Here is a 13,451-nt window from a genome sequence, read left to right as displayed (position 1 = left end):
GCGGCCGGCACGACGGAGCCCCCGCACGGCCGGCGGCAGCGGTTGGCGGCGGCCCCGGGCCCCCGGCGCGGGAAGCGGCGGGGGCGGGGCGGCGGCGGCGGCGCCATGGAGCCGCGGGAGGTGAAGGACCGGATCCTGGAGAACATCTCGCTGTCGGTGAAGAAGGTGAGCGCGGCCGGGCCTCCCCGAGCCAGAGCCGGGCCCACCCCGCGCCCCTCCTTCCCTCGGCTCGCTCGCCCGGGCCGGGGGTCCCTCCGGTCACCCGGGCTCGGGGACACCCCCCTTCTCCTCCGCGACCCCGGGGCGAGGAGCCGCCGGGACCCCGGGCCGATGGAGGGGAAGCGGGGCCGCTCACGTGAGCGCCGCGGCCTCCGAGCTATTTTTAAAGAACAAAGTTGAGGTCAGCATCCTCAGAGCTTCCACAAGCCAGGCCCGGGGACCCTGCGCCACACAGAGGGGCCGCGACCCGCCAGTGTCCCCCCACTTGAGCAGCAGGAAAGCTCTGGGAGGACCCGAGCGGGCAGCGCATCTCTGGGCGGCATCCCTGCATCCTCATCTTCCAGGGCTTGCGCCTGGGAGTCCGACAGTCAGGGTCAAGGCCGGTGATAAGCAGCTTCCAGTTTTCCCAGTTCTGGGTGACATTGCCTCGGTCCCGGGAAGTTCCCTGAATAATCTTGCTCAAGAATGGCAATTTTGAAGAGGCTCATTTCAGAGCTTTGATTTAGAACCTGAAGTACCTGGAGATTGCAGTTTTGATGGTGACCAGTGGAACTTGGTGACACCACAGACACCTTGCTGTGCGGGGCTCCCTGCAGTAGAGATCATTGTCCCAATTTCAAGTAGAAAAAATATTACCTATTAAGGGTATGTCGCTGTATGTATGAGGAAGTCAGCCTATCTGAAAAAGGGTCCTGTGCTAGAAGGAAGAATTCATACTCACTTAAAACCAAACCAGAATTGACAATCATTTGATGGATTGACAATCATGTTGTTGGATTTTTTTCCTAATTTGCATTCCTGGCACAGCTGATAGTCTCAGAATGTGTGTGTGTGTGTGTGTGTGTGTGTGGCAGGGATGACTTGGGGGAGAAGCCTCATCAGATTATTTTAATTACTTCAACAAATCAAAATGCAGAGAATTAATTAAATCAACTATTATATTTAAATAACTTTTTTCCCTACTTAAATTCCTCAAAAGTAACCTATGAAAGCAATTTTACCTTTCATAAAGATCAGTGTGGCTTAAAAAGAAAAGTAGATTCAAAATGCTGTTACTAAAATGTTCCTCTAAAAAGTAGCATTGCAGACATCCAACAAAAGTTAGGTTTATTTAGTTTTCCTGAGCTTTGCTGATGCAATTGGGGTATAGTTTTTGCTTACTCAAGAAGGATGAGCAAATACTTTGTTAAAGCAATACATCTTTAGTAATGGAAGAGAGAGTAAGACCGCTGACCTTTCTCATCTAATCTGGGCTGATTATGGCTTCAGGTAGGCCAAGTGTATTGTCTTTGGATTTCCAACAAATAAATGGGGTAGAAAGGGGGTAGCCATGGACACTCTGTCATCTGTGTAATTAGGAATCTTTTGAAGGCAGAGATCCACTCTGTAAATCAGGCTGCCATTTATGGAGTTGGGTGTGCTTGTCAAGGTTCTTATAATTGTTTGCGTTGGAACAAGCACATTTTATTGAGCTATGATGCACACCAGAAGATATGTCGCACACTAGAAACTGGAAACCCATCTCTGGGTGCATCACAACCAAGGCATGACTAGCATCATGGTTAAGAACATGGATTCTGGAATCTGGCTGCCTGGGTTGAATCCCTGCCCTGCCCATTAATAACCCTGTAACCTTGGGTAGGTTCCTTAACCTCTCCATGCCTCAGTCTTCTCATCTGTAAAGCAGGGGTACAATTAGGGTAGTTATGAAGAGTGAATGAGAGTATGTATGGAGAGTGTTTAGCCCAGTGCTTGACCTAGTCTTAATAAGTTGTCTTAGTCTGTTTGGGCTGCTATCACAAATTACCATAGACGGGGTGGCTTATAAACAACGTAAGTTTATTTGTCACAGTTCTGGATTCTGGAAGTGCGAAAACAGGGTGTCAGCATGGTTGGGTTCTGGCGAGGGCCCTCTTCCGGGTTGCAGGCTGCTGGCTTCTCCCTGTGTCCTCACATGGGGGAAGGGGTGAGGGAGCTCTCCTCAGTCTCTTTTATAAGGGCATTAATCCCATTCATTAGGGCTCCACCCCCATGACCTAAGCACCTCCCAAAGGCCCCACCTCCTAATACCATCACCTTGGGGGTTAAGATTTCAACATATGAATTTGGAGGGGAGGCAACACAAACATTAGTCTATAGCATAAGTGGTAGCTTTTTCTGTTTGTGGTAGAGCCAATTCCTCACTTTTACAAGGTCTGAAGATGGCTAAGTGCCTCACCACCTAAAGGCTATTATATAACACCATTTGGACTTGTTACCCACTTCCGTTGTATGTTTTGTTTCAGATAACTGTCTTATGATTCTTGGGTCATGAAGTGAGTTTGGTTTTCTGAATCAGAGTATCTGCTTCTAATAGGAATCAGTTAGTTCAGCTACGGGAGTAGGCGAGGCCTGGCAGTCTTGGGGTCAGATTTGTCCTTGAACACCAGTCTCACCTAAATTTGTTATATGGCGCCTTGAGAGTTGCTTCGCCTTTTTTCTTTCATCCTACCACTAGTAAAATGGTCTCACTGATCTTTTTTGTAAGGATATTGCATGAAGAAAATGAGATGTGCTTTTCTGTAAAAAAAGATCCACTGTGTATTACTATGTTTGCAAGGCATATTTTAGAACTTTTTATTGAAATAGAATATATCTACAGAAAAGTGCCCAGATCCTAAGTGTACAGCTGAATGAGTTCTCACAAAGCAAACACATCTACATATTGCACACCTAGATCAAGAAACAGAACATAACCATCATCCCAGAAGCCCCCCTTGTTCCCCTCCCAGAAACTACACCTCCAAGTGTAACTACGCTCCCCAGGCAGTATTGTTGAGTTCAGCTATTTTTACACCTACATTTTGTGATGATGAACATGCATTGTAACACCAGAGAGGTGAAATAGCGGTTATCCCACCGGGATCCAAGGAAACTTGTGTTCTGATAGGAAGGCAGGATTCCTGAGGGTTAGAGAGAATTGGAGAGTTTAATAGTACAGTTAAATGAAAATGATAACAATGAAAATCAAGTTCCATATGTTCTTGAAAGGGAGAAAGTAGCAGAAACATCCCGGGTGCTGATAATAAAGCTTGTGGTTGCTGATTTGTTGATAGTTAAAGAGAGATGTCCAAGTCAAAGAGAGTGTTGGCGTTTTGAGTTGGCATGTGGTTCTACTAAAGAGCATCTTCTCCAGGGGAGGGAAGGCAGCAGTTTTATGAGAGTTTTGGTTTGTTATTGAGGAGCATGAGTGCCTGCTGCATACACATGCAGTATGAGCAAAGGCTCTGTGCTTTAAGAAGCAGCCTCTGCCCTCCAACAGTTTGTATATTGGTTGGAGGAAGAGTTAAAAATGTAACTCTGAGGGCGAGGAGAAGCCAGCCCTCAGAGAAGGAGGAGTTAACTGAGTCTTGACAAATTGGTAGAATTCAGAGAAAGAGAGGAATCAGGCGTTTAAGATAGAAGGAACAGCCTAAGCATCCCCAGGAAGTGGGGACGTCCAGGTTGTCTTCTGAGGACAGGGAGGAGACAGACCAGTCTCAGGAGTGCTGAGGGTTCTGCTAGATGTGGCTAGAAAGTCCTTTCCTTGGAGTCTATACAGCAGAGTGGATGCAAATGCAGGTTTCAGGGGTGCACAGACCTGGATCTGGGTTTGAATTCTGAGTTTGTCACTGCCCATGTTAACCCTGGCAAGTTACTGGACCTCAGTTAGCCTCAGCAGTCAGAACTTACTCATAGTGTTGTGATGAGAATTAACTTACAGGAGATAATACACCTAAAGCATTTAGCACAATACCTAGCACATCACAAGGCCTAAATAAAGTATTCACTACCATTGTCACTCGCAAGTGTCTATGTGAACTCTGCAGTTTACTCTTGTGCAGTTTTCAGTCAAAACCATACTTCTCTGTTTCTTCAGCTCAGGGTTTGTCAAACTTTTTTATAAAAGGCCAGATGGTAAGTATTTTCAGCCTACGTGGTCTTTGTTACAACTACTCAGTTCTGCCCTTGCAGCTCAAAAGCAACCACAGATGATCCATATGTGTATGGGTGTGGCTGTGTTCCAATAAACCTTTATTTACAGAAACAGGCAACAGGCTGGATTTGGCAGGCCGTACTTGATACATGAACATGTGTGCACACAAAAACAGCCTCACTGGGGATCACTTTCAGAAAAATTGGTGTGACCGATCCTAGCGTTAACCAAATCTCTATGTGACTGTGTTTTTGCACATTATATCAGGCTTGCAGAATGAACACGGACCTTCGTAAATCCCATCACTTGTCTGTGTATTTAGTTTTTCAAAAACGTTAGTGAGCACCTTCCATGCGTCCCCACTGTCCTAGGCCCTAGGAGGGTAGTAGTGAGCAAGGCAGATAAGATCCCTGCCCTCATGGAGAGGATATTCCAGTAGGAGGAGGCGAGCGATACTTTAGTGGACAAACCAATCCAAAGATGATTTCAGATTGCGATAAGTGTTATGAAGGCATTACGCAGGATAATATGATAAAGAATTGGCAGGGGAGTTTGCTGTGGAGGAGGTGGCCAGAGAAGACTTGCTTTAAGGAGGTGATATTGCCTCCAACAAGGGACACTGACTAGGATAAGAGAAGGAGACATTATTCTAAGAAAATGAGTAGTTGTTTTTAAAAACACACAAATAGCTCAGAAATGTGTAAAATAAAAGGTAAGCGGCCCCTGTTCTCCATCTTGTCAGCTCCAAATCTGCCCCCCTTAAACAGGATAAATAAGTGAATTTATGTAACCATCCTTCAGGAATGCTCCTGAGTTGCCCAGGACAACCTGGGTCGCCCACCCATCTCAGCAGACATCCTGCCCGCAGTTTAGGCTCTGCGTGAGGTTCTATTTCTGGCCAGCACACCCTGCGCTGAGCAGGGGTCTCCCTATCGGGGGTCTGCTGACACTGGTCAATGAGCTGCAGCTGTTGTTCTATCCAGCCTGTCAGTGCGGCTGAAAAGGCTGGCTTGGGAGGTGGGCTTTTTTTCCATTCCTTCAGGTAGGTTAAATCTGCCAGTACATTAAAAATTAGCTAGGGCAGCTCATTTCTAGAGAGGGCCTGGTAGATATATGTGGGAATTATATTGACCATTTGGTTTCAATCAATAGTTTTGTTCTCTCTGGCTTCATGGAAAAACTCTTAAGAGTTTTAAAATCTTAAGGGTTCTGAAAATCCCTAATGACCTGAGTCACCTGGGCCAAGATCTAAATAAAATAAAATCCACACACACATTTTATAAACTGAAGTGCTAAGGGTCAGGGTTGCTCGTCTCGCTTCCTCTTCCCCCGCCTGTGTCCTGATGTCGGCAGTAGCTATTCTCAGCTCCTTTCCTCTCTCGCAGAACAGACGCTATCTAGTGAGTGGTATAAGGGAACCACATAGGTGTGCACCTGACCCCTTGAGTGACCCCACCCAGGCCCAGCATTGGATACTAGTGGAGAAGTGATAGCTGCTTTTTCTGAGCCCTGCCCATTCAGTTTTCAGATATGGTTCTCCTTTTACAAAATGCTTCTCTGATGTTTGGTTTCTGGTAGAAGCTTTGTGACACTGTGGTCCTTTCTGTCCCATCACAGAATACCCTGGGTCCCCTCTTTCTCTGTGGCTTGGCTCTAGCATTAGGTCCATCCAGATTGAAAGTCCCTGTTTGATGATTGGAGGCCAGGCAGAAACTCATCTGCGCCGGGGTTAGACAGACGCAGGTTGCCATCTGGCAGCAGCCGGCCCCCTGTTCAGTCCGAGTGGGCCACAGCTGTCTCTCTGTAGTCACAGTGAACACCCCAGAGTCTCAGATGGAACAGTGGTGATTACTGTGGGTCCCCCCAAAACTCATCCAGCTGGAGCCCACTGGGGAAAGAAATTCCCAGCAAAATTGAAAATCTGCTGCTGGCGGACAAAATGTTAGGTCTGAAAACTAATGCCGAGTAAGGGGTGGAGTGGTCAAGACATGTTTTAATGTGGAAAGTAAGGAGCTGGTATTTGGAGGGTGAACGTTGTGGGAAGAAGAAGGTTGGCATTTGTAGGTACCGTGGGGCTCTTGAGTGGGTCCTTCTTCCCCCTTGAATCTTCGGTGTTCATCTCGGGCATCAAGATTCACCACCACGGCAAGAGTGTGGTGCCACTGAAGCTGGCGGTGCCCTTACATCCATGGAAAGCAACGGGGCTTTTCTCCCTTGGGATAAAAAGCTCTCCTGGGTGGCCTTGCTGCTGAGGAAGCCAGTTTCTCAGCTTGGGACCTGGAACCCCACCGTGCAATGTGGAGTGACCAACTCTGGGCCCAGAGTTCTCCTCCCTGGAGGTCTCAACTAGGCAGCAGGGCTGGCTCGTTTAGGTGAACTTTCCTTTCCAGCCCTGTGCTCCTCTTCATTGCTGCTCGATTAAGGTATGAACGTCCTACAACTTCCGTTTGAGGCAGGAGAGTAGGGACAGTTTCTGGGAGAGTCCATTTGGCTGGAGCTGAAAGTTCAGGTCGTTGATCTGTTGGTGGTTATAACCATCCAGGGTCCTGAGAGCATCTCCTCTCTCTCTCTTTTTTTTTTTTTTTTTGTGAGGAAGATCAGCCCTGAGCTAACATCTGTGCTCATCCTCCTCTTTTTTTGCTGAGGAAGACCGGCTCTCGGCTCTGAGCTAACATCTATTGCCAATCCTCCTCCTTTTTTTCTCCAAAGCCCCAGTAGATAGCTGTATGTCATAGCTGCACATCCTTCTAGTTGCTGTATGTGGGATGCGGCCTCAGCATGGCCGGAGAAGCGGTGCGTCGGTGCGCGCCTGGGATCCGAACCCGGGCCGCCAGCAGCGGAGCGTGCGCACTTAACCGCTAAGCCACGGGGCCGGCCCGCATCTCCCCTCTCTTGCTAGCAAAGCAGCTGGCCCTGCCACACAGACATTCTCCTCCGCTTTATGTATTTGTAATTTATCTTCTTTTCCTTTGCTTACAAGTGTTTACAAACATTATAGAAATACATGAGGAAGAAAGTATTCATTTCCTATAATCTCCCCCCCTCCCTGGATAACTGTACTTAAGAGTTGGAACTGACAGATTCTAAGAAACCCAGTAACATATGAGAAGAAGGAAGGGACTAATGTAGACTTGAAATCCACAAAAATCTCCAAACTTAATTTGTGTAAGTAGTCAACCTCTGTTCACACTTTCACCCAAGGTTCATTGTTTTTGGTCTTAGAGACTACTGAGGCATGAAATGTCCAAACACACCGAGAGGAAAGGGAGTGATGATACAGGAGGAATCCTTACACTTAATTTATTCAGCACCTGCTGCTTACACACATTTCCTTGGTCAGGCCCACAACAAACTTGCAGGATGGATCATGATCCCTGTTTAATCTATGAGGGACATGAGGTTTAGAGAAGTAACGTGCCCAAGATGGTAACGCTCATAAGGGGCAGAGCTGGATGTGAACCATGTTTCTGGCTTTGCTTCTTCCATTTCTCTGAGCCTTTTCCGTCTCCATGATGTCTGTCTTCAAATTCTAACAGATGATCCATCACCATGGGTCAATCTTGTGGGCCAGTCCTCCATAAAACTACCTATTCATTTAACAAATATTTGCCGAGTGACTGTGATATGCTGAGCACTCTTCTAGTCACTAGGAATCAGCAGTGAACAGAGCCCACCAAGCCCCCTTGGGGCTCACACTCTAGAAGAGGAGACAGACATTAAACAGTCACCATGGATCAGGTGTATACCTCAGGCCCTCCCTAATGTCCTTTAATAACCATTATGGATTTGTAATCCATGGAATTCTTGCCACGCTTCCTAACCCTGTATTTACATTTTCAGCCTCTTAAGTCTGACTGTATTGCACAGCCTTGGAATGGAGGCAAGGGTCCCCCTAGTGTCCTTCCAGCCTAATGTTGTGATGGACAGGACTTGATGACCATTTTCCTTAGCAACAAAATGGTTGTCTGGGTGGGGCAGCGTTAGTGAGGTCGTTTTGCAGGTATAGCAGTGGAAAAGGGAAGTGAAAGATGAACACAAAACCAGTGAAGCCTCCTGGGCTTTGAAAGACTGATTAAAATGAGGCTTTGAAAAACTCCCTTCCTCCTCCCACCAGTGCCACATGCAACACAGAATGGGGCGCGTTCAGAAAACAGAGTGCACAGTTTCTGCGTCCATCCCAGCAGTAAAAGTATGGAGTAGAATCGTGTGTGCTGTGTGTTCTTTTAGGCCATTGCTTGGCTTCTAGGTCTCTGGTGTTTGCCTAGGGACCTCTTGGCAGAGCCTCTTACCATTCTCCTCCCCACTTGGAAAGGAGTCCTTGGTCCCTCCATGAGAGGTCAAGGCCTGTGCTGAGTTCAGAGGCAGAACAATCATGGTACCTTGGGGCTGGGACACTCTCCTTCCAGGAAGAAGAAGCCTTTAATTGCTTTTGGAAACTATATTCAGTCAAATTACCCAAGAGATCTGTGCCCAACTAGGCCAATCCCCTTCTACTATCTTTATTCCAACACCCCAAAGAAAGCACAAAAAAATGAAATCCATGGATAATTCAAGTACCTGCTTTTTTCAGCTTTTTCCCCTGCATATCTTTCAACAGAGCTACCACTAAAGCAGAGAGCCTGCCAACTCTTCAGCAAAGGGGCTAATGAGCAGTGATTTGGGAGGTGGGAAAGAAAGCTGTATAATTGGGTGTATTTAGTGGCAAATGAAGAAGCATTGTTTTCACCCAACTTGCTTAAGGAACAATGCAGCCCCGTGGTAAACAAAGAGCACACCCTTTATGATGACTCTACATGTGAGAGTGCCAGTCAGTCCCAGGATGCCACTCAGCCTGGGCACAAGCCCTTCCTGGGCAGGGGCATTGGCTGAAGGACAGCGTTTTTCATGCCCACCTAGAAACCAGGCTGATCATTTCTGAATCACAGGATCTCTGATTGGTTCTTACGCAGGGGTGATTTCTGCATTCTCAAGTTCTGTAATCTACTGTCATTGTAATTGGGAATGAAATATTTTCCAGGCTAAAGTGGAGTGGGATCTCAGGTGAGGGATTTTCAAATTAGGAGAGTTAGTCAGAAGCATTGAGGTTGCCTGGGGTCAGTGGAGCAGTAGACACCCAGTGGGCCGAAGCCTCTGTTGACAGTCTCTTGTTGTCTAGGAAAGAAGCAACTAGGACATTCCCGACATTGTCCCCCAATGCCCAACCCCCACCTCCCATTCTACAGAGCCCTGGGAATGGCCCAAGGCCCCTACTGCTCTATTCTCCTCAGTAAGACGTTGGGATGAGCACTTTCCAGGTGGTCACAGAAGGTGCCCCTGACCGTCACTTTATCCCCACGTGGGATGGAAACAGAAGGAGCTCCAGGAATAGCTACCTCCGTGGTCTCAGCACACCTGGCCGAGACTCTGCAGTAAAGCAGAAAGACCACTGGACAAACCCAGGAGGTGCAGGAAGTGTCTTCACCTCCCTGGACCCCAATCTCCCTGCCTACAAATTGAGAGATCTGGCTAAGTGATTATTTTTCTGATTTTCAGCACATTCAGTAGTCAAAGTTTTATTCACTGATAGCTTCTCTCTCGCTCATTCTAAACCCCCCACCCCGCACTCTTCCTGAATGAGAGGCCCCAGGAAACTCCGCTTTGTAACCAAGTGACTTCTAAGGTTCTGAAAGGTCTTCTGCTCTTAGGTTCTGAAATTCTTCAGCCTGGCCCTCACCCAGCCTTGTCTTAGATTCCAGTGGAGATCCTCTACAGATATGCTGTTGGCAGTGGCCTTCCATTCCTTGGATTATGTAAAACAAGCATTATTATTCTTTTTTTTTTTTTTGTGAGGAAGATCAGCCCTGAGCTAACATCCATGCTAATCCTCCTCTTTTTGCTGAAGAAGACCGGTTCTGAGCTAACATCTATTGCCAATCCTCCTCCTCTTTTTTTTGCCCTTTTTCTCCCCAAAGCCCCAGTAGATAGTTGTATGTCGTAGTTGCACATCCTGCTGGTTGCTGTATGTGGGACGCGGCCTCAGCATGGCTGGACAAGTGGTATGTCGGTGCGCGCCCGGGATCCGAACCCGGGCTGCCAGTAGCGGAGCGCGCACATAACCACTAAGCCACGGGGCCGGCCTCAGGCATTATTATTCTTAGAAAGCTTTGCTAAGACTTAAAAGACTCCAGCCTGCCTGCCGTATTTGTTTATTTGTTTACTTGTTTATTTTTGAGGGGATGGATAATGTGTACTGGCCTTCTTTTCAAATCCGTGTCTGAGCCTGAAGCCAGTGCAAATTGCTGGTGCAAGACCAAGGTGGGGAAGTTGTTTTGGTGGCTTCCCTGAAGGGCACGTTGGGTAGTTCTAACCACATCAACCCTTCTCCAGCTGTCTCTGATATGGATGAGCTCTGTTAAGGTCCCTCTCCCTGGGGGAGTCCGGGCATCAAGGTTTGGGGACATCCTGACCCCAAAGGTAATAAATGGTATCACATGGCTTGACTTCTGCCTTTCCTGTGAGGGTGTGCCTTGGAAAGAAGACTGAGGGGCCGGCCCGGTGGCGCAAGCGGTTAAGTGCGCGCGCTCCGCTGCGGCGGCCCGGGGTTCGCTGGTTCGGATCCCGGGCGCGCACCGACGCACTGCTTGGCAAGCCATGCTGTGCCGGCGTCCCATATAAAGTGGAGGAAGATGGGCACAGATGTTAGCCCAGGGCCGTCTTCCTCAGCAAAAAAAGAGGAGGATTGGTGGATGTTAGCTCAGGGCTGATCTCCTCACAAAAAAAAAAAAAAAAAATGGGGGCCGGCCCAGTGGCGCAAGCGGTTAAGTGCGTGCGCACTGCTGCGGTGGCCCAGGGTTCGCCAGTTCGGATCCCGGGTGTGCACTGACGCACCGCTTGGCAAGCCATGCTGTGGCGGTGTCCCATATAAAGTGGAGAAAGATGGGCACGGATGTTAGCCCAGGGCCAGTCTTCCTCAGCTAAAAGAGAGGAGGATTGGCGGATGTTAGCTCAGGGCCGATCTCCTCACCGAAAAAAAAAAGACTGAATGTCCGTGAGGACCACAGGGGCAGTTTGACCCATCAGTAGCCGCACTGTGAACAGAATTTCAAAGGCAAGGCAGGCAGTGCCCTCTCACTTCCCATAAGACTCGTCCCTCGCCCATAGTGCACCAGCAGGAGCATCGAGTGAGAGGCAGCCTCAGGGATTAGGTGGCCTCAGAGGGTCCTGCAGCTCAGGGGGCTCTGAGTTGGCTTGAGCTTATATGTAACCAGGGCCATCATTGATTTAATTTTTAAAAGGTGATTTGAGGTCAGGTGGCAGTCGACCCTTCCTTCAGTTGGGGTCTTTTCTGCTTTTGGATTTCCATCTCCTAGACCTGAACTGCTGAAGCTGTTCTAAGCAGTCTGTCATCTAAATATACCTGGTCTCTCCATGGAGCCAGGAGAGCGGCTGCTGTTACCTGGCGACCTCCTCCCTTGGCGGTGGAAGAGGGCCAGGTTTCTCCTGCGTTATAGGTCTGTGCCTCCTGTGTGCCAAGCAGAGGTGCAGCAGGCCCATCAGTGAGCCCCATGGTGGTCGGGCAGTTCACACGGGCGCGTTTACAGCCCGGGGTCTGTCCAGCCCGCAGACTCTCTCGCCATTGCTGGGGCCGGGATTTTTATCCTGCTCTGAAAATATAGGAGTGGGGACCGTGCCCCTCCCAGCCCCGCCGCGGCCCCCCTGTGAGTAGGTAGCAGATTTAGATTCCAGATCTCCCATCTGTTTGCTGAGCAGCATCATAGCCTCTTTGGGCTTGACCAGGGAGAAAGAAAGGAGGTCATCTGTAACCAGCGTGTTTTCATTTGGCCATTTATAATCTTTCACAGCTACCTTAGAGTTACCTATTAGGGACCAATTCTGGAAAGATTTCTTGGTACCAACCATAGAACTAGAAATTGTTTCGTGGGTATGTGTCTATAAGAGAGAGACAAGACAGAGAAGGCCGGGCTGTGGCAGCTCAGAGCAGAGAGTGGGACTAACCCTAATTAAAATGCTCTGAGTCAGGCGTTTCTTGGCTTGTTGGAGTGTGCCACCCACATTTCCCCACAGCATGGGGTCTGGCACAGTCTCGTGATGGCCAGTCTTCCCAGAGTGCTCAGCAGGGAGCAGCGGCCTCCTGGCCTTGGGAGAGTCTAGGGCGGGCTGAGCCCAGTTCTTCCCAATGCTGGTGCCCTATCACACCCAGAGAATCAGGAGCTGGGAAAGAAGGGCAGCTTGGCCAGTCCAGGGTGTGCTCTGGGAACGTGCCTTTGAGACGAGGCCTGAGTCAAAGAATTTTAGGGAAACCACAGCTTTAAAAAAAAAAAAAAATTACTTTAAATCTTAATCCCTCTCTTCATTCTCAGCTGACCCTGCTTATTTTTAAATTTTCCTCTGAAAAGAGCTTTCTCATCCTCCCACCATCAAGCACACCAGCCCACCTGCGTCTGGGCTCCCATCTGTGGCCACCCTCCCCTGCAGCCGTGAATCCCGTCCTGGCTCTCCTGTTCAAGGACATGACTCCTTCACTCCACCCCCATTCTCTCTCTCTCTCTCTCTCTTTTTTTTTTTTTTTTGGTGAGGAAGATTGGCCCTGAGCTAACATCTGTGCCAATCTTCCTCTATTTTGTATGTGGGTTGCTGCCACAGCATGGTCTGATGAGTGGTGTATAGGTCTGCACCTGGGATTGAACCTGCGAACCCCGGGCTACCGAAGTGGAGCACACAAACTTAACCTCTATTCCACCAGGCTGGCCCCCCCTTTTTTTTTTTTTTTTGGTGAGGAAGATTAGCTCTGATCTTACATCTGTTGCCAATCCTCCTCTGTTTGCTGAGGAAGATTGGCCCTGGGCTAACATCTGTGCCCATCTTCCTCTACTTAATATGTGGGATGCTGCCACAGCATGGCTTAATAAGCAGTGCATATATCCGTGCCCAGGATCCAAACCTGCGAACCCTGGGCCACCAAAGCAGAGTGTGTGAATTTAACCAATACGCCACTGGGCCGGCCCCAACCCCCATTCTCTTGCCTCTCTTTTGGCAAAACTGGTCAAAGGAGTTTTCTTTCTTTTTTTTTTTTTTTTTGTGAGGAAGATCAGCCCTGAGCTAATATCCATGCTAATCCTCCTCTTTTTGCTGAGGAAGACTGGTCCTGGGCTAACATCTATTGCCAATCCTCCTCCTTTTTTTTCCCCCTTTTTCTCCCCAAGGCCCCAGCAGATAGTTGTACGTCATAGTTGCACAACCTTCTAGGTGCTGTATGTGGGACGCGGCCTCAGCATGG

General features: G+C 48.6%; 1 protein-coding gene across 4 annotated transcripts in view; it reads left to right on the top strand.

Moving 5' to 3' along the window:
* PLEKHM2 (pleckstrin homology and RUN domain containing M2) overlaps positions 1–13,451 on the top strand; it is a 37,833-nt gene continuing 24,382 nt past the window's right edge. For 2 of the 4 annotated variants that reach the window (XM_087446760.1, XM_004425609.3), the window contains exon 1: positions 4–165. In XM_087446760.1, the coding sequence (XP_087302886.1) occupies positions 106–165 (60 nt within the window). In that variant the 5' untranslated portion in view covers positions 4–105. Of the gene's footprint in view, positions 166–13,451 lie in introns of all 4 variants that reach the window. The other 2 variants (XR_015555847.1, XM_087446759.1) reach the window with 2 other exon arrangements.

The sequence above is a fragment of the Ceratotherium simum genome, chromosome 22, assembly GCF_057802395.1.
Source record: "Ceratotherium simum simum isolate JZ-2026a chromosome 22, ASM5780239v1, whole genome shotgun sequence".
NCBI lineage: Eukaryota > Metazoa > Chordata > Mammalia > Perissodactyla > Rhinocerotidae > Ceratotherium > Ceratotherium simum.
Note: the sequence above shows the minus strand (reverse complement) of the source record. Positions and strands in the feature narration are given on the sequence as shown.